Source organism: Mus pahari, chromosome 9 (assembly GCF_900095145.1).
Source record: "Mus pahari chromosome 9, PAHARI_EIJ_v1.1, whole genome shotgun sequence".
NCBI lineage: Eukaryota > Metazoa > Chordata > Mammalia > Rodentia > Muridae > Mus > Mus pahari.
In genome coordinates this window covers 28,544,881-28,565,264 of record NC_034598.1, presented here as the reverse complement: position 1 = coordinate 28,565,264, position 20,384 = coordinate 28,544,881, and the positions used below count along the sequence as shown (strand labels likewise).

General features: G+C 44.0%; 1 protein-coding gene and 1 pseudogene across 2 annotated transcripts in view; one reads left to right on the top strand and one right to left on the bottom strand.

Moving 5' to 3' along the window:
- The window catches only part of Mypn (myopalladin), an 88,443-nt gene that overhangs the window by 32,474 nt on the left and 35,585 nt on the right, over positions 1 to 20,384 (top strand). For both annotated transcript variants that reach the window (XM_021205019.1, XM_021205020.1), the window contains 5 exons: positions 868 to 1,043; positions 3,044 to 3,095; positions 7,310 to 7,421; positions 8,187 to 8,258; positions 17,852 to 17,993. In XM_021205019.1, the coding sequence (XP_021060678.1) occupies positions 868 to 1,043; positions 3,044 to 3,095; positions 7,310 to 7,421; positions 8,187 to 8,258; positions 17,852 to 17,993 (554 nt within the window). The remainder of the gene's footprint in view (positions 1 to 867; positions 1,044 to 3,043; positions 3,096 to 7,309; positions 7,422 to 8,186; positions 8,259 to 17,851; positions 17,994 to 20,384) is intronic.
- LOC110326675 lies at positions 9,258 to 9,737 on the bottom strand (annotated as a pseudogene).

The window sequence follows — 20,384 nt, the reverse complement described above, 5'->3', positions numbered from 1 at the left end:
GCTGGCCTCGAAATCAGAAATCCGCCTGCCTCTGCCTCCTGAGTGCTGGGATTAAAGGTGTGTGCCACCATGCCCGGCCTAAATTAAATTTCTTATAGTGCCAGACACAACGTAAGTGCACCCGACATCGTAAGCACATCCCACCTCTTTGAGGCTCCCTAGATAAGATGAAGCAGCACTTGATGCATGATGTAAAAACTTGGGAAGAAATGAACATCTGTATTGCAGACTCGGCTTTGTGACTGACAGTGTTGGTTTTTCTCAACATCTCTCAGTTGTATAATTCTTTAAAAACAACAACAAAAACATGTGTGTATATGTGTGAGTTTGTGTGCAGTGTAGCAAAACAGCATCCATGGAGGACAGAAGAGCATCCAATCCCCCGTCACTGGGATCCCAAGTGGTTGTGAGCTCTGTGCTTGGAACGGGATTCAGGCTTCTCGGCTAGCAGTAGCTTAACCTCTGAGCCAGCTCGCCGTTGTCATTTCCAGCAGGAGTCACTTTGTGATTCCCAGAGTAAAATATCAGTGCGGTTTGAATACTGCCAACTCCTCTCACTATTACAATCACACAATACCAAACCAAAGGTTTACTCTGCATTCTGACTCAAAGCTTGTAGGTCTCCTCAGGAAACAGCTGGAGCCATCTCTACTGTTGATATTTATTCAGTTTCCTGTGTTTGTTTTGGTGTTTGTTGTAGTTGTTTTGAGGCAGGGCCTCCTATAGCTCAGGCTGACCTCCACTATGGTAGCCTAGGATGACCTTGAACCTCTGTCGCTGCCACCTCCACCTCCTGAGTAAATCCCACCATCCCCAGCAACTCTCCGGTTTCCACTGTGTCTGATGGCGATATCCTCGTCCTTACAGGTGGTATTGTGAAGGCAAGGAGCTTGAAAACTCTCCAGACATCCACATCGTGCAGGCAGGAAACCTGCACTCGCTGACCATCGCCGAAGCCTTTGAAGAGGACACAGGACGATACTCATGCTTTGCTTCCAACATTTATGGGACAGATTCAACTTCCGCTGAGATTTACATAGAAGGTAAAGCTAAATACTTTTGGAGTGTGACATGTTCGAACTATCTGTAATTAAGTAAACATTTGTAGGGGGGGCCTTTTCTACCCATCTAGACACTGGGGATAATAGCCATGAACCAAGTAGACTGATGTGCCGATGAATTCCTGTTATAATGGGAGAAACTCCAAACAAATGAGATAAACCATGATAAATACATAACATTGCAGAAGAAATAGGAAAATAGGTGACCAATAAAGACCTCACTCACCAGGTGACATATGAGGGAAAAGCTGGTGGCCACAGAAGAGTCCAGGGAAATCACCTAGGCAGAGAGATCAGCAGCAAGTGTGGTAGCTCAGAGGTAAGAGGGTGCCAGTCTTGAGGTAGAAATGAGCCAGTGTTGGGCCAATGAGATGCCTCTATGAATAAAAGCCCAGAACCTGAGTTGAACACTGGTACCCACAGTGGAGGAGAGGCCCAACTCAGAAATGCTGTCCTCTGACCTTCATGCAGGCCTATACAACACACACACACACACACACACACACACACACACCACACACCACACACACATACACACACACACACACACACACACACACAAGCGTGCCCATGCACACACACAGGGACATACACATACCACACACACACACATACCACACCACACACACACACACACACACACACACACACATAACACACACACATGCACACACACATACACACATGTACACGCTAATAAAAATAGTAATAATAATAAAGACAATTTAAACAAAATAGGAAGAGTTGAGCTAATGTAGCCAGAGTAGAGCAAGCAAGAACGAAAGCGAAGGAAGCCAGAAGTCCAAGGTGAGGCTGAGGTGCGGGGAGGCAGGTGAGCAGATCCTAAGTCCTCTTCAGTTACCTCAAGGGCTTTGCTTTTGAGTAACACAGGAAATTCTGGAAGGTTCTGAGGAGGGGCTTGGCATAACATGATGGGTTCCCTAGCTGCTGATTGAGAATACACACTATCAGGAGCCAGGAGTAGAAACCCGGTAACCACGTGAGAGCTTTGGGAAGGAAGGTGGCTTCAACAGGAATAGTTTTAGAGAAGAAATCAAGTTGAAGTCCTTGGGTGTCTATGGAGCTTGTGATTCTATTAGCTTCGTCCTCGGGGTTTGATCTGGGGCACAATCTTCTAGTCCCCCCTTTTTGCCTCTTTGATACCTTAAGTATTGTCCCAATACCTTACACTTGTGTGTTATATGATCATGGAATAAACACTCATTTGCCAAGAAGATTGAAAGGCCAAAGTGGTCTCATTGCTCCTTATTTCCATCTCCTAATGATTTCCACAGAACGAGGCACATATTGAATATTTGACAAACATTTAGTGAATAAATCCACCGGCAGGAATGTGCTCTGCATTTTTCGCCTCAAGGTTTTGGAGCACAAGAGCACAATAAATACCTCCAGATTTAGCTCTACCGTACATTCCTGGAGTTTGCTATCTTGAGAAGGCAATCTAGGCTCCGGCATCTGGTAGGAGAGCTGAGATTGCATTGCAGTTTGTGTCTCTCTCCGTTCTGGCATCTGGACCTTGAAGACTCCCACCCCCAAGGTGAAGGATAACTTGTTAATATTAGGACAGGACGGAAGAGCCCCCACCTACGCCTGCAATGTTTGGAATCCGGAATAATCCCCTCTTTCACCCACTCTGTGAGGATTTGTGAACACGAGGGGGTGCCTGCAAAGAGCGCCCTGCCAATCCCAAGACCTTAGCCGGGGTTTTAGCCACTGGCAATCAGAACACGCCCAGTTCATTTGAACCGTAACATTGTAACACTCACGAGGCACATGGCCTTGAAGGGCTCCCTTGGCTTTTTAGAGTGAATGTTCCTCCTTTGCCAGATTGGATGTTCATGTGAGGAACCACTAGGCCCCCTCCTCAGTCTAAGTTTCTTTTTTAGGTCTTTGAATGCCTACGGATTTGTTTAGTAAATGATCGACTTAAACATCCGGTCTTCTTGTTTTCCTTTCTCCAGGCGTCTCTTCCTCTGACTCAGAAGGGGACCCTAACAAAGAAGAGATGAATCGGTAATTCTTATAGCCTCAACATTAGTCCTCAGACCCCAAGAGAACCCCCATTTAATGTCTTAGAACTTGAAGGAGGCAATTCCAGGGTAGATCCTGACATTTCAAGGCAACATATATATGTACATATACATGGGCAGATTTGGAGAAGACTCCGTTTATTTTTGCTTATATCCTGCCCACCAGATTAATTTGAATCTTTTCCGATTCAAATTCATTTTAAAAATGTCACTTATGAAGTATCATATTTTTATCTATTAAAAAGGATATATATCTCCCAAATTTTTAAGTACACTTAAAAATAGTAACTATAAAGCTGGGTATGCTGGAGCACACTTGTAATCTCAACATTCGGGAGGCTGAGGCAGGATTGATACGAGTTTCAGACAATATAAATGTCTCGGCAAGTCATAGCCTTTTTTGCTAACCAGTGGCACTGAATAAAGTTTTTTTTTTTTTTTTTTTTGGTTTTTTGGTTTTTCGAGACAGGGTTTCTCTGTATAGCCCTGGCTGTCCTGGAACTCACTTTGTAGACCAGGCTGGCCTCGAACTCAGAAATCTGCCTGCCTCTGCCTCCCGAGTGCTGGGATTAAAGGCATGTGCCACCACGCCTGGCCTGAATAAAGTTTTATCAATCTAGTTATTGTTTTTTCTACAACTGTGATTGATCTCCTGCTACGGCTCAGGTACTGTGTTAGATTCAGTGGACACCTAGAATCACAGGCTTCCTGCCTATACAAGATTTAAGGTCTAATAGAGGAGCATGTACAGGAAGTAGGGTAAGAAATTCCAAGAGTAACAAAGTACAGTGGAACAGGACCATCCGGAAGGTGAACAGGACTGGGCTCAGTAGACCGCTGGTCCAGGGAGGAGAGAGAGAGATCAAGAAAAGCTTCACAGGGGCTGGTGAGATGGCTCAGTGGGTAAGAGCACCCGACTGCTCTTCCAAAGGTCCGGAGTTCAAATCCCAGCAACCACATGGTGGCTCATAACCATCCGTAACAAGATCTGACTCCCTCTTCTGGAGTACACTGTCAGCTACAGTGTACTTATATATAATAAATAAATAAATCTTAAAAAAAGAAAAAAAGAAAAGCTTCGCAGAGCTGGGGAGCACATCCTACTCTCTCCACAGAGGAGAAGCCCTGGGAGGGAAGAAACCACGTTTTGTTGCTCACACGCTCTTTGCATTGACCCTTGCGATAACTTGCTCATAGCTCTGTCTTCATGTGAACGTTAGTAAGTCAGGGATTCTGCTTTAACCGTATCACCCCTTCCTACCATCATTCCCAAGGCCCTGGTCCCCAGTCCTGGGCCTTGTATGCCTATGCACGCCATCACCTCCTTAAAGGACTTCCTCTCTGACCCCGCCCTTCTCTCTCTTTTATACACGTTGAGGCGGTACCAGTCGCTCTCAGATACATCGGTCTGGTCTTATCATCGATCTGTAGAAAAATCAAACCCAACAGGAAACAAATAACATAAAAAAAAAAAAATCTTCACATGGGCTCCATACAAAGCCTAGTTCAGGAGAAGGTCGACTTTGATTGACAGCTCAGACCGGAGAGCCTGCCTCAGTCTTTCCTCGTGGCCGGCATCTCACTCACACAGCCTGGCATTCGTTTTTTTTTTAGCTTTTCCCTCAGAGGGTGCCTCTTATGGAATTTTCCGTTGTGAAAATTCCGTCTCACCGTTGATTTCCCCCCCCCCCCCCCCGCTCAAGGTTCTCTCTCCGGGATCCATAATAGACTCATCCTCAGCTACACATGCGTCCTTCCGCTCTCAGGGCCCCTGGATCCTGCTACAAAGGCTAGTGGGTACAAGTTTGGGTCTGCACGTTTCAATAAGTGAGAGAGATCACATGTACCCATTTGCTTTAAATTGACTTGTTATAGCAAAGATTTTAGCTTCAGTTGTACATAACAGAGAGCAAACTAACTGTGACTTCAACAATAAGATATTTCTTATTTACATACATGTCAGGATTTGTCTGGTAAACAGAGTTCTCCTTGTACTCAGTACCAGCCTGGGCCATCGTGGGTCTCTGGTGGCCAGATCTGGCTTTCTGCTTCACCTCATGCTAACACGTGGCCCCCATCTCTTTAGCATGAGAGGAAGGAAAGGAATGTACCAACCTTCCCCATGAGTTCCCCCTCCCCCTCGACCCCCCCCCCACCCGCAATCTCTCACCTTGTTTTTTTTTTTTAAGACAAGGTTTCTCTGTACAGCTCTGGATGTCTTGGAACTCACTCTGTAGACCAGGATGGCCTGGAACTCACAGAGATCCGCCTGCCTCTGCCTCCCCGAGTGCTGGCATTAAGCTGCACATACCCCTCTTCCTCATGGGCTATTTCCAAAAACTCATCCTAGGGCCATGCCTGGCTACAGCAAAGGTTAGGAAGTAGTCTTTCTATGCAGTAGCCATGAGAAGAAAAAAAAAAAAAAAAAGACTTTCAAAAAAAAAAAAAAAGCCGGGCATGCATGCCTTTAATCCCAGCACTCGGGAGGCAGAGGCAGGCGGATTTCTGAGTTCGAGGCCAGCCTGGTCTACAAAGTGAGTTCCAGGACAGCCAGGGCTATACAGAGAAACCTTGTCTCAAAAAAAAAAAAAAAAAACAAACAAACAAACAAAAAAAACAGAGAGAGAGAGAGAGAGAGAGAGAGAGAGAGAGAGAGAGAGACTTTTCTATTGCAGAGCTGATCAAGTGCTGGGAAGACATGCGATTTTGCTTCTTAGAATACATGCTGCTTGTGTAGGAGAAACATTCATTCTGTGTCAGTATGTCCTCCCTGGTTGTACGGAGATCCCACAGGCAGCTCTACTGAGCGTGGCGAAAGTGAGGGTACTCGAAGCATCGGAGGGGAGATGCCCCCTTTAACCCGACTGAGAGTTTTACCGGCCAAGTGATTATTTACCTACTTTAGAGATGAAGAAGCCGAGAAGCAACATCCAGACTAAAGAAAGAGTAGTCACTGTCAGTGGCCGGTGGTTTACTAAAGAAAGAGTAGCCCACTGTCAGTGGCCAGTGGTTATTTGTCCACATGGGCATAGGTGAGAGGCCTATGTTCAGGATCACGAGGGGCCTTTAAGCCCGATGCTTCCTGTTTCCCAGGGCTCATTTGGAAAACAAGAATCTTTCACCCCGAGCCTTCCTCTCTGCCTTAGGCTCTTTCTCTTGTCCAGTCCTCTGGCCAGATCCCCAGGCTGTCTTCCCCCCTCTGCCTCCTTCTCAAGAGAACTTCCTGGTTCAAATCTCTTTAACTTGTGTACTTTGAAGAGCTTGTTGACTTTAGAATATTTTTATTTTTGCCAGGGTAAATCCCAGAGATAAAGACTTACAAAGCCTGGCCTCCCCCACCCCCTTCTTTTCTTGCTTGAGATGAGAAGAAGCTGTGGGTGGCTTGCTTGCCCAGTGAGCACAAAACCCTGGATTTAATTCCTATCACCACATAAAACAGGCATAGGGGCTCATGCCTCCAATTTGAGTATTCAGAAGGTAAATGTAGAAGGATCAGAAGTTCAAGGTCCCTCAGCTATGCAGCCAGTTCAAAGTCAGCAGAAAGACAGTGGGGGGAGGGAGGGAGAGAGACAGAGACAGAGAGAGAATGAGAGGGAGAGGGAGAGAGCTGAATTGCATGGTATAGACCTTTAGTCCCAGCACTGGAGAGGCAGAGGCAAGTGGATTTCATAGGTGAGAGGCCTATGTTCATGATCATGAGGGGCCTTTAAGCCCGATGCTTCCTGTTTCCCAGGGCTCATTTGGAAAACAAGAATCTTTCACCCTTCACCTGTGTAAGCTTCAAGGCCAACCTGGCTTACAGTAAAACCCCGTCTTTAAAAAAGAAAGAAAAGAAAAAAAAACAAGAATGGGGGGGGGAGGAAAGGAAAAATAAGAAAAGTGAGAAAGAAATAGAGACAGTGACAGCAAAATAAATCTTTGTAAGTCATCTGCAGCCTGCACTGTGAGCCTCAGGTCACTGCTGATGTATCTGACTTGCCGACTGTGCCCCAAGCTAGGAACCCAAGACTCAGGAAGTTATCTTCATGTGTGCATTGCCCAATAGAGTATATAGCAATGGAATGTGGGTGAGTACTTATAGGATAGTGTCAAAGACTAGGTCCAACTGTAAGCAGTGCTGACGTCACTGATTGTGCCAAGACACGTGTCGCGAGCATATAGTTCTGCTTTGTAATCTATATTTTAATAATTCCTCAGAATCCAGAAGCCAAGTGAGGTGCCCTCACCTCCCACCACCTCTGCGGCCATTCCTCCAGCAGCAGAAGCCCAGCCTTTGGCAGCCCAGCCCAGAGTGTCCACCATCCAACAGGTACAAGAATCTAGGTCGAGCACAAGTGACCATGACCACCTTACATGGCAGGGTCACGCTCCTTGTGTGTAATCTATCATTAAGATAATCACCGTGTCCTTGGGAGCCTAGTCCCCAACTCCTTGGGAAAACATCAAAGGAAAAGAGACATCACCCCGGTTTTATAAAAAGTGCCAATCACATGTGAACCAATGGATGTACATCTTTCCTTTCTTTCATGGAACTTGGAATGATTCTCCTTATAAAGACAAGCAGAAGTTGGTAGGTTTGTTGTTTTAGAAAAATAATAAAGACATCTTTCAAGTTGGTGATGATGTTTAGTAGAAAACACCCAATGTATAGAAGCATATTAAGGAACAACTTTAAGCAGAGCTAGAGAAAATGGCTCAATGGTTAAGATGGAGTATTGCTCTTACAGAGGACCTGATTCAGTCCCCAGCACATACCTTGAGCTCACAACCAAGTGTAATCCCAGTTCCTGGGGATCCAGCTGCCTCTTTTGGCTTCCATGGATACTGGCAGGCATGTGCACAAGCAGAGATATAGACCTATACACATAGCTAAAACTAAAATAAAATCTTAGGGGAGTGTATTTTACAGGCAGCCTGACCTAGGAAGAAATGCAATACATTTGGTCTATGATCTCAAGTCTAAGAAAACAAGGTTTTTGACTTGAGGTGACAAGGCCTGTAGATTTGTTATCTTTGGGTCTATCCGTTCAGTAACATTGGTAATGGTGACTGTATTGCTGGCTCTCTCTAACAGTGTCAGAGTCCTACCAGCTATTTGCAAGGCCTGAACGGGAAGCCCATCATTGCAGCGCCGGTGTTTACGAAGGTAACCAAATACGTCTTCTCTCTCTGTCAGGGCTTTAAACACCAGGCGAGGACCTACGACCAGCAGTTTATCTCAGGATTTGTCCTTTGGGATTACGGTGTAGGACTTACTTTGTGTTTCAGAAGTTTCTATGGTGTTACAGCTAGACCTAGGTTTATTGGTTTCATTTTACTTTTTTGAGCTAGGATTACTTATATCCCAGACAGGCCTTGAACTTACTATGTAACTTAAGATGGCTTTAAACTTCTGATTCTTTTTACCTCAGTATTTTGAGTACTGAGGTGATAGATGTATACCGCTGCACCCAATTTATTCATTGCTAGTAACTGAGCTCAGGGCCTTGTGTGTGTTAGGCAAGGCTCCATCAGCTAAGCTACATCCTCACCCCATGTCCGAGTCTCTCAGATTCTTCTTCTTCTTCTTCTTCTTCTTCTTCTTCTTCTTCTTCTTCTTCTTCTTCTTCTTCTTCTTCTTCTTCTTCTTCTTCTTCTTCTTNCTTCTTCTTCTTCTTCTTCTTCTTCTTCTTCTTCTTCTTCTTCTTCTTCTTCTTCTTCTTCTTCTTCTTCTTCTTCTTCTTCTTTCTCCTTCTCCCTCCTCCTCCTCCTCCTCCTCCCCTTCTTCTTCTTCTTGTTCCTCTTCCTCCTCCCCTTCCTCTTCCATTTCCTCCTCTTTGTCCTCTTCTTCCTCTTCTTCCTTCTTCCTTTTCTCCTTCCTTCCTTCCTTCCTTCCTTCCTTCCTTCCTTCCTTCCTTCCTTCTTCCTTCCTTCCTTTCCTTTTACTAAAACAGCTGACAATTTTATTTCCAACTTTCACACTACAAGGGTAAACTGCACTTTTTTTTTTTTTAATCTCACTTCTCCCTTCCAAAACTATTCTGTTAGGAAGGGGTGGTGGTGGTGGTGGTGTTTTCCTTGTCAGGCAGCTAGAAAAAACTCTCGGGCTCAGCACAGCAAATTCCTGCTGAAACAGAACAAGAAACACAAAACTGATAAAGAACTCTTAGCTGTCCGGCCGAGTCATGCCAGGCAGAGTGTCCACCCTCACAGGACAGGCGGGGGAGGCCCAGGCATCACGGGTATGAAGCCTCCATGGATGGCCTTGTTCTAGAGCAGGTCCCATGGGCATCATCCCAGGAGGAGGAGGGCCCCTCATTGACATCATGGGAGGGCCTATCATGTGGGATGCAGGCAGCGTGCCAGGGCATGGAGGACCCTGGAGACTGGGGAGAGGTGGAGCCATGGCCCCTGCAGGAGGGGAAGCAGGGAATGGAGCTGGGGTTATCTTTCCTTGTTGAACTGCCGCGGTTGTCTTGTCAGTCAGGCCTGCTCTGACTGGGTAATAGTCTTTCACGTTCTCTTTGTGTTTCCTGTCACTGCAGTCTCACAGACGAGCATCACTGGTAAGATACGTATCACAGAAGCAACCATAAAACTTAAGCAAGTTGTTCCTCAGGTCATAGACTATGTAGCTCCACGTCATCTGTGTCTCTGATTTCTAATGACACTTTCCATAATGAGGGAAATGTACTCGCTGCTAACCACACTGACCTTTATGACCATTCTAAAGGCTGCTAAACTGGCACTCCTGGAGGTCACGTGACAGGGAGATCACGTGACATGATTCTGGCTGGCTCCCGACTTTCAGGAGAATCTGGTTAGAGCCTTTGGTGCTCAAGGAAACAGAGCTAAGTGATCTTAGGAGATTTAACATAAAGCCTGGCTTAGGACACAGAGCTTGCTCTTCTGGTACTAGCTACTGTGGAATCATCAAATTCCAAATCACCTAGTCTTTGTGTTTGGAACTTGAAAATTCAGTCAGAGGTTTTCGTTTACAAAGGGAAACAAATGCTAAGGGAGGGTCAGACAGATGAAACTAAAATTCAGCCAGTGTCGCAGGACTGATTAATGGTAGGACTAGGAGTCAGGACAGGTTTCCCACTTCTAACACTGAGAGTCTATGTGCAGCACACACTGTTGCCCAAGACAATGAGTTCAAAGGTGAGAAATAAATCACATCAGATTTTTTATATTTTGAAAACTAAATGTGTCTCCATGATATTCTTCTTAGTATGAACAGTGTGCATGTAGTTCCAAGGAGATTTTTTTTTCTAAAAGAAATATGGCTGGAGCCACAGATATTAATTGTGGTTAATTTTGTTCTCCAAGGGTCATTAGTAATGTCTGGAAACACTTGGTTGTCACATGAGCAGGCTGTGCTAATGGTATGCGGAGATATTGTTAAGCACCCTACAGTGAGTGCACAGGGTGACAACCCCTGCTCTCCAACAAAGAATTACCTATCCCCAAATCTCTAGAATGCCCAAGATGAGGAAGCCCCATTTTAAGAAAAATGGCAAATGTCTTTTCTAGCAGTACTGATAACCCTTGCTAGGTCCACAACTGTCCCAAAAGGGGAGCTCCGCCTTACTGGATGAGATCATTCAAGATGGCTTTCCAAAACTCATCATGGAATCTAGAGTGATTTCCATGTCAATTAGACACATTTCCTTATGTGAATAAAGTATCTTTTTTTTTTTAAAGATTCACTTAATATTCTACCTCTGGTGTTTCAGCCTCATGACTGTGAAAGACTGGAAGTAGGAAAACAACATGTCATGATTTAGTAGATACGAGACTCTGAAGAGGAATTGTGGAGTGAAATTTTGGATGGACTCTGTGTGTGTGTGTGTGTGTGCATATATATGTCTGTGTATATGTGTGTATATGTGTGATGTATGGGTGATGTATGTGTATGTGTGTATATGTACAGCTGTACATATGTCTCTGTATATGTGCGTGTGATGTATGTGTAGGTGTGTATGTATATGTACAGGTGTGTATATGTCTCTGTGTTTATATGTGTATATTTATATATCATATGTGTGTATATTTATGTCTGTGTGTCAGTAAACCTATTTTTGTCATCTCTTATTGGCACTGCTAAGTCATAGTTTTAAGATAGAGCATAAAAGTGTCACATAACTAAAGCAATATATCATGTCCATGTGTTACAGGTTAGAGACAGTGCTAACTCTTCAAAAGTAGCCAAGCCACCAAATACACAACATCTGATCCCATTAAAGTCTCCTGTCTTCCCATACTCAGCACCCATCACCACCCGATTTCAAAGCTTAGGTGTACTAAGATTCACTCTGCTCAGAGCACATGCCTTGGACATTCAACACAGACAAAGCTGTTTATATTTCCCAGTCATCCTGAAAGCTGTGTGTAATACCAGATAGAAGTTTACAAAGGTGCAATCTGTTACAATGATGCAAGCCTAAAATCCTAACAGTCAGGAGGCGGAGACAGAGAGCAGCTGTTCAAGGCCAGACTGGGCTACATAGAAAGAGTCATTCTCAAAAGCTAAGTTCCAAAGGCTAGTTTTCTTTCTTTCTTTTTCTTTAAAAAAATCTGGGTTCAGAGTGTAGATCAGTGGTTAGGTTCTTACCTAGCAAGCACAAAGTCCTGGATTTAACCCTCAGCAAGAGAGAGAGCAAGAGAGAGAGAGACAGAGACACACAGAGGGAGTCAGATAGGACCCTTTAATATTAGTTCTTTATATTTATTTTTTTAAGGTCACTCATAGCACCCATTTTAACTGCTTTAAATGGTGTCTCTGGTTGCCTCTTTCCAATTAGATGTTCTGGGTGGCAGACACAAATGCCTTTGACATAAAAATGGGGAAATTAATTGATTATTAGATATGGTGAAGTCTAAAATGTTAGCTTGCTGGTAGCAAGCTCTTGGAACACAGATGGGAGCTATGAGGAGGCTTTCTATGCCCCGTTGCATGTAGGCTTTTACCTCCATAAATGGGATCAGGATTGCCCAGAGACGTGGGGCACCAGGATAGGCTGGGGTTCAGATTCCAGAGAGACTTATCAGCCCCAGTGTGCTTGCGTTAGTTTCCGTCAGTGAGGGCAGGATTGAGGTCACCGTCACTGCCAGGGTCATTAGCGAATATCTGAGTCACAGTTACCAAGGATGGTATTACGCCACTGAGCAATGATAGCAGGTGATTTGCATACATCGGTCCAGGTTATTTGGTCTCTGTTTACCTCTTTAGGGACTTCTGGCAGGACAGCTTCTGTGACTCATTTTCTATACAGCCTAACAAAGCATTTCTTTGCCAATTATGGCAAGACATCAATTTTATTTTTAAAAGCAGTGATTAGAGAGTGGAGTTTTATTTAACTCCTTTCTTTCCTGATGGTAGAAAATGCTTATCTTCATTTTTTAAATTTTATTTGGGGGGCGGGTGCTGGCTTTCAGGACCAGGTTTCTCTGTGTAGCCCTGGCTGTCCGGGAACTTACTCTGTAGACCAGGCTGGCCTGGAACTCTACCTGCCTCTGCTTCCCGAGGGCCAGGATTAAAGATGTGGACCACCATCACCCAGCCTGTATATTCCTCTTATAGAAGGTTTAAGTGAAAAGGAGAGGGGCTGGTGAGATGGCTCAGTGGGTAAGAGCACTCGACTGCTCTTCCGAAGGTCCAGAGTTCAAATCCCAGCAACCACATGATGGCTCATAACCATCTGTAACAAGATCTGATGCCCTCTTCTGGAGTGTCTGAAGACAGCTACATATAATAAATAAATAAAAACCTAAAAAAAAAAAAAAAAAAAAAAAAAAAAAAAAAAAAAAAAAAAAAAAAAAAAAAAAAGATTAAAAAAAAAAAAGAAAAAAGAAAAGGAGAATGGCCCTACCAAATAGTGGCATTGTTAACAGCAGACCGTGGGTCCCTGTATGCTTATTCATACAGAGTGCCAGTGCCATTGGTTGGCTTGTTGTGTCATGACCATGTGCTTGTGAATGCTGGCTAAGTGCTCTGCCACTGAGCTACATCCCTAGCCCCTGCTTTGTTGTAGTTTTAGGCAAAGCCTCAGGCTGACCTCAAACTCTCTAAGTAGCAGTGAACGACTTTGAACTCCTGGTCTTCTTGCTTCCACCTGCTGAAGGCCAGCGTTACAATGTATCCGTGAGCACACCCGCTTTATGCAGCGCTAGGAATCCAAACCAGGGCTTTGTGCCTGCTAGGGAACTGCTCTACCAATGGAGTTAGATCCTCAGCCCACCTTCTATGCTTTGTTTCTTGTAAATTTTCACATGTATTCCCTTATTTGGCGTGGGGGGTGGGTAAGATGCATACATAAGATTAGAGGCAATTTGCAGGCGTCAGGACTGTCCCTCTCCCTTGTATGTTTCAGGGATGGGATTTAGGTTCTCAGCCTCCGCAAGGAGTACCCTTCCCCTTTGAGCCATCTCACCACTCTTCCTATGTTTTGAAACACTCTATGTATGGAGCTAGACCACCCTTCCTCCTCCTCTTTGCAACATCAAAAACGCTTCACTCTGCTTAGGAAGAGAACAGCACTCACACGTCTTGAGTGTGGAGGGAGGGAGGTGACCAAATTAGAATCTTGCTCCTGTCACCTCCCACTCAACGGCAGCTGCCCTGGCTGGCTTTCAAGGCTGCCTCAGCCCTAGCTCTGGCGGCTTCAGCAGTAACTTGAAGATCATAAGGGGGCAGGGGAAGGGAGAATTTGAAGAGCGCTACATTATATAACAGCAGAGGCAGGAAACTCTGAAATAACTGGGCCAGTGGCCAGATCCAGATTTCTCAAGGCTTCACCGTCCCTCTTCCCCACCTACCAGTGCCAGAGACTTTTCTGCATCCTTAGCCTGGGGGCACCCGTGACAACCAACTGTCATAGCACAAGTGTGGCAGAGGACAACTTATGGGAATCTGTTTTCTCCTCCCACCATGTAATGTAGGTCCTGGAATCAAACTCATATCCTCAGACTTAGTGGCAAGCACCTTTGCCTGCTGAGCCCTCTCGACATCTCCCATTGGTTTATAACACTAAGCTTTTCTGGGCCAACTGCAGCCTAAGGCACTATACACATTCCTGTGCTTCATGCCCAAAGAGACTGAAACATCTGGATTTAAAAAGATAAATAACAACATGAACCTTGGAGCTATACTTAAAAATATTTTATCTTATGCAAATGAGTGTTTTGTGTTTTGTCTGCATATACGTATGTGCACGCCACTCATACCTGTATCCAAGGAGGCCAGAAGAGGGCATCAGATCCCCTAGAACTGGAGCTAGAGACAATTGTGAGTCACTATGTGGATGCTGGGAATCAAGCTTTGGTTCTCTGCAAGAACAAGTGCTCCTAACTGATAATGTATTTTAACTAATATGGGAGATGCTATTTCTGTTTCTGTTTTGTTTTGTTGGCGGGGTGGTTGTTTGTTTAATTGCGTTTTAAGACAGGGTCTCGCTATATAGCTCTGGTTGTCCTAGAATTCACTACATAGACCAGGCTGGCCTCAAACTCGCAGAGATCCACCTGCCTCTGCCTCCCAAGTGCTGGGGTTAAAGGGTGCCACTATGCCTGGCTGAAAAGCTGTTTGTGAAGGCATCTTTGCGTTGAGCCTACCAGGGAAGATCCACTAAGCAGGAACCCCCATTTACAACACTGATGCTATCAGGCAGGACAAAGCAGGTGTGTTTTCAAACCTCTTCTGCAGTAAATGCTTCCATTTCTAGAAGTTTCAGAATATTTTCAGGGACAAAGGGCACAGGGCTGCCTGGTCACGGAGACTCTCCAGACTGTGTCGGGTGTGTAATGAATGAACTCAAACTCTGTGGTGACAAGGCAGATTTGCACTTTGGCCATTGTTTTGACCTCAGGAGAATGTGGACTTTTGACTATAGTGACTTTATTTCAGATCCATAATTTCGAGTAAAGATTAACTTAGGCTTCCTCAGTTGGGGACTGACGGTCTCATTTAGCTTGGCTGAAATGAGATGAATGCAGTCAAGTCTGTACTCCTTGTGTGTATTTTTTTGGGTTTTGCTCCTGCAATGGAATACCAAAGGCCAGGTCCTTTATACAGGAGAGAGGTTTATGTACCTTAGAGGTTTGGAGTTTCAAGGGTCTAACAGTGGCGTTGCCTTAGCTCTGATGATGATCTTGCGGCAGAGAATAGGAAGAGAATCATGCAGAGACAGGGTTTTAAAAGAAAAAGGGAGGGACTGGAGAGATGGCTCAGTGGTTAAGAGCACTTGCTGTTTTTCCAGAGGACCTGTGCCCTGTTTCCAGCTCCCACACAGCAGCTCACAACCATCCATAGCTCCATCTCTAGAGGAGGATCCAGCACCCTCCTCTGGCCTCCCTGAGCACCAGGCATATAGCTGTGCTCTCCAGACATGCATGCAGGGGAACACCAAGCATAAAAGGTTTTTTTGAAAAAAGAAAGGAAGAGAAAAGGAACCAGTAACAACCTCTTAATTTACATCTTGATGGTCTCACTACCTCTTAACCCTGTCAAATGAGGGAACAAGCTTCTAACATGTGAATGTTTAGGAAGATACATTGTATTGACTGTTTAGGAAGATACATTGCATTGACTGTTTAGGGAGACACATTGTCTAATCCACGTCAACATCACAGCCTGAGATCTACTGCCCTGACTAATGCAGCAGCATCCACACTGTGCCCTAATGGCTTACCTAACTAACGTGAAAGTAGGCACATCTCCTTATGAGACTTTGTAGAAGACCCTGGATTTACCAGGCCTAGTGGTGCACGCCTCTGATTCTCAGCCCTCAGGAGATGGAGGCAGGAGAATCAAGAGTTCAAGGTCATCCTCAGCTACCTAACAAGGCCATGTTAACAAAAACAAAACAGCTCCAGCAAGATGGCTCAGCTGCGGGGCTGAAGGAAAGGCTCAGCAGTAAAGAGTCTGAACTGCTTTACAGGACCAGAGTTCAGAGGACTATACCAGGCAGCTCACCACAGCTTGTAACTCCAGCTCCGGGGGGTCCTTGGTGCCTTCTTTTGACCTCAGAAGCCACTCCACCCACATACACTTACAGAAGCATACACATACACATAATTAAAAATAAAAAAAAATGATGACGATAAACTTTTAAGAAAAAGACAAAAACAAAAAACAAAACAAAACAAAGAAACCACCCTACAATTTGATGGCTTTGACTCTCAGCAACTATTTCTCAGTGGCTTGTGAGATCACCCTTGGACTCTTCCCTTCTGGGTATTGACCCCTGCTAGAACGAACTTCTACCTCCTGCCGTCGACATTAGCAGGTCTACTCTGTACGCAGCAGCACTGCGGTGTCTTGGCTCACCTCTCAAGTAGAACACAGGTCTCCACTTTCATTGTCAAATGAAAAAAATTGCAACCATGCGACAGGGCTTCTCTCAGCTGTGACACAGCCTCTCAAGAGGGTCCTTCTGCAAAAGGGCTTCGCAGACCCTCTGTTGAAGACCAGCTTAGCAAATGAACTGAGCCACAAGCCACATTAGATTGACTTCATTCTGTATAGATCCATTTTAATTCATGCCATATATCAATTATACAATCCCTTCTGTCACTACTCTTTTTATTGGGGACAGTTGATTTATTTTTTAACCTGTTTGCCTCAGAAGTAATAAAAACTCCATTAATTCCAGAGAGATTTCTGACTGCCACTAAAGGTTTCAGTAGACCCCAAAGTTGACGATTAAGCACAGAATTGTCTCGGAGGTCAGGGAAGAGCGTAGCATGACTCATGGATGTTGCCTGCTTCCTAGGGGAAGTGAGGGATGACTAGACTTTTCAGTCCAATAGCACTTTTATTAACTCAGAAACCACTCTGTTATTTGGGTCATGAATGATTTCAGCAAATAAATTTGGGACTACAAAAAAGAAAATACTGACATTGAACTACAGTGCCCCCTGGCTGTCATGATGCTAATTCACAGACACCTCTGAATTAAGAGTCAACAGCTGTATGCATTGAACAAGACACTGGGGCAAGACCTTGTCATCTACAAAACCCACGCTTGCAAACTGTACAGGTGACCAAAACCACCTTACTTTGTAATATTTTTAAGTAGGTTTGTGTTTTTTTGTGTAAGGCATCTCTCATAGCCATTGGGGGGGGCCATCACTAGACAAGGGTTATGAATGTGTCAGATCAATGACAAATACAATAAGATTTTTGATAGACAAGAAATGTTTAAAAAAATCACAAATTATAGAAGTGAATGAGTAAAGAAAGAAAGAAAGAAAACTAACAAATAATAACAGAAATTAGTTTTAAAAAAAATAATCTCTTTTACTCTTACCTAATATTTAATAAATTTGATTACCACCAAAATGGAGATAAAGAAGAACAATGAGGAGGTGGGGGCTGGAGAGATGGCTCAGCAGTTAAGAGCAGTGACTGCTCTTCCAGAGGTCCTGAGTTCAAATCCCAGCAACCACATAGTGGCTCACAGCTGTCTGTAATGGGATGCAATGCCCTCTTCTGGTGTGTCTGAAAAGAGCAACAGTGAACTCATACCTAAAACAAACAAACAAACAAACAAACAAACACTGAAATAAATCTTTAAAAGTGGAGTAATGAGGAAAGAACCTTGGGAGGGTTGGATGGTGCTCTATTTGAGGTAAAGCTGCTGGAGACATAGAAGATGTGGAAAAAAAATCCAAAGGTGGCGAGGGCCTCCGTAACACCAGGAGTGGGATACGGTCCCCAAGTGCGCAGGTTACAGCAGTACTTCTCTCTCACCCCAGATGCTGCAGAACTTGTCAGCCTCTGAGGGGCAGCTGGTTGTCTTTGAGTGCAGAGTGAAAGGGGCCCCGTCTCCGAAAGTTGAGTGGTACAGAGAAGGGACCTTAATAGAAGACTCTCCGGACTTCAGGATCTTACAGAAGAGTAAGTTGACGCTTTTCTCATAGTTTTACTCTTTTTTTTTTTTTTTTTTTTGGTTTTTCGAGACAGGGTTTCTCTGTATAGCTCTGGCTGTCCTGGAACTCACTTTGTAGACCAGGCTGGCCTCGAACTCAGAAATCCGCCTGCCTCTGCCTCCCAAGTGCTGGGATTAAAGGCATGCGCCACCATGCCCGGCCAGTTTTACTCTTTAAAATAAGGGTTTCGAATAGGTCTGTTCTTATGCTTTAAAAAAAAAAAACAAATTAAATATATGGTTTTTTTAAAATAAAGAAAATAAAATAAAAGCTAACATAAAGGGGCTGGAGAAATGGCTCAACAATTAAGAGCACTGGTTGAACCTCCAGAGGACATAGTTGGAGACTCACAAACTAGACTCACTAAGTCTAGTTTCAGGAGATCTGCCACTCTCTTCTGGTCTCTGTGGGTACTGCAAGCACGTTGTACACAGACATAAATATAGGCAAAAAATGCCAATACGTGTAAAAGATCTGTCCAAATTTCTTAAACTAACATAAAAATCACTTTAAGAATGTCTCCTAAGGCTCGGCATGGTGGCACATGCCTTTGATCCAGCCTGGTCTACACAGTGAGTTCCAGGACAGCCAGGTCTACACAGAGAAACCCTTTCTCAAAAACAAAACTAAAGAATGTCTCCTAAGATAAATTGTATTAATATATTGATATATATTCTCCAAGAGTTCTTCATACATATTTTTTAATTTTAAAAAGATCAGGGGCTGGAAAGATGGCTCAGTGGTTAAGAGCCCTAACTGTTCTTCCAAAAGTCCTGAGTTCAAATCCCAGCAACCACATGGTGTCTCACAACCATCTGTAATGATGTCTGACTCCCTCTTCTGGAGTGTCTGAAGACAGCTACAGTGTACTTACATATAATAAATAAATAAATCTTTAAAGAAAATCAGTCTGTTTTTTGTAATTGATTTTGCATTTTGAGACAAGGTCTTAATGTGTAGCTCTGTCTGACCTGGGATTGTGTAGAATCACAGAGATTCCCCTGCCTCTTCCTCCCAAGTGTTAATACTAAAAGCGTGTACCACCACGCCCAAATAGAACTGATTTTTTTTTTTCCGAGACAGGGTTTCTCTGTGTATCCCTGGCTGTCCTAAAACTCACTCTAGACCAGGCTGGCTTCGAACTCAGAAATTCACCTGCCTCTGCCTCCCAAGTGCAGGGATTAAAGTCGTGTGCCACCACGCCCGACTATAATTGATTTTTTTTTTTACCATCAGAATTTATAGACATCTTTTCATATTGCTATATTGTTCTTAGTTTTATGTATTATTTTAAAATTTAGTTACTTGTATTTATTGTGTCTGTATGTTTGGATACATGTATACAGCACACCTGTGAGGTTGGAGGACAGCTCGCAGATTCTCCACTTTCACTGTTTGGTTCCTGCTGATAGAAATCAGGCAATCAGCCTTGGCGACAAGTGCCTTTACCCACTGAGCCATTTTGCCAGCCATTATAATTTTTTTCTTTCTTTCAGTGCTAGAGATTGAGCCCAGGACCTGCATGCCAGACAAGAGCTCTACCACTAAGCTACATATATACATACATATATATATATATATATATATATATATATATATATATATATATATATTGTTATCTTTAAAACTAGTATAAGTCATGGGCTAGCGAGATGGCTTAGTGGATAAGGGTGCCTGCCTATATCCCTAGACCCAAATAGAGCAAGCAGAGCATTGACTCCTGGCAATCTTTCCTTCAGTCTCCACATGCATGGTGGCAGCAACAGCAATAATTCTGAATTACCATCTAACTGAGAAAGGAAAAACACTTTGGAGTTCTGTGTATTGTGTAGAAGATGGGTGGGATATGTACAGCTATTTATTGAATGGCTGAAATTGGGTAAATGTATATGGAACACCTGTATTTTGTGGTAGGCACTTTGAGGAAAACCAAACAATTTTAGGATAATGAACTTGCTGCCTTCAAGGAACCTTTTGAATGTCCCAAGGCTCTTAAGTTTACAAACTTATGGAAGGAAGAAGCTACGTTTTATAGGCATTTGAGAGCCCAGAACCAAGGAGAAATATTTCTCAAATGTCAGGAGTTTTCTTCTAGGTAAAGCAAGTCATGGGCCTGTGAGATGGCTCAGCAGGTAGAGAAGCCCTTGCCTTCGAGCCTTAAGACACGAGTTTGATTCTAAGGTCCACATGATGGAAGGAAAGAGCTTACTCCTGTAAATTGTCCCCTGACCGCCACATGAGTGCTGTGGAATGCACATAACAGATGATGGATGGATGGATGGATGGATGGATACATACATGCATACATACATGGATGGATAGATAGGTAGATAGATACATGGATGGATGGATAGATAGA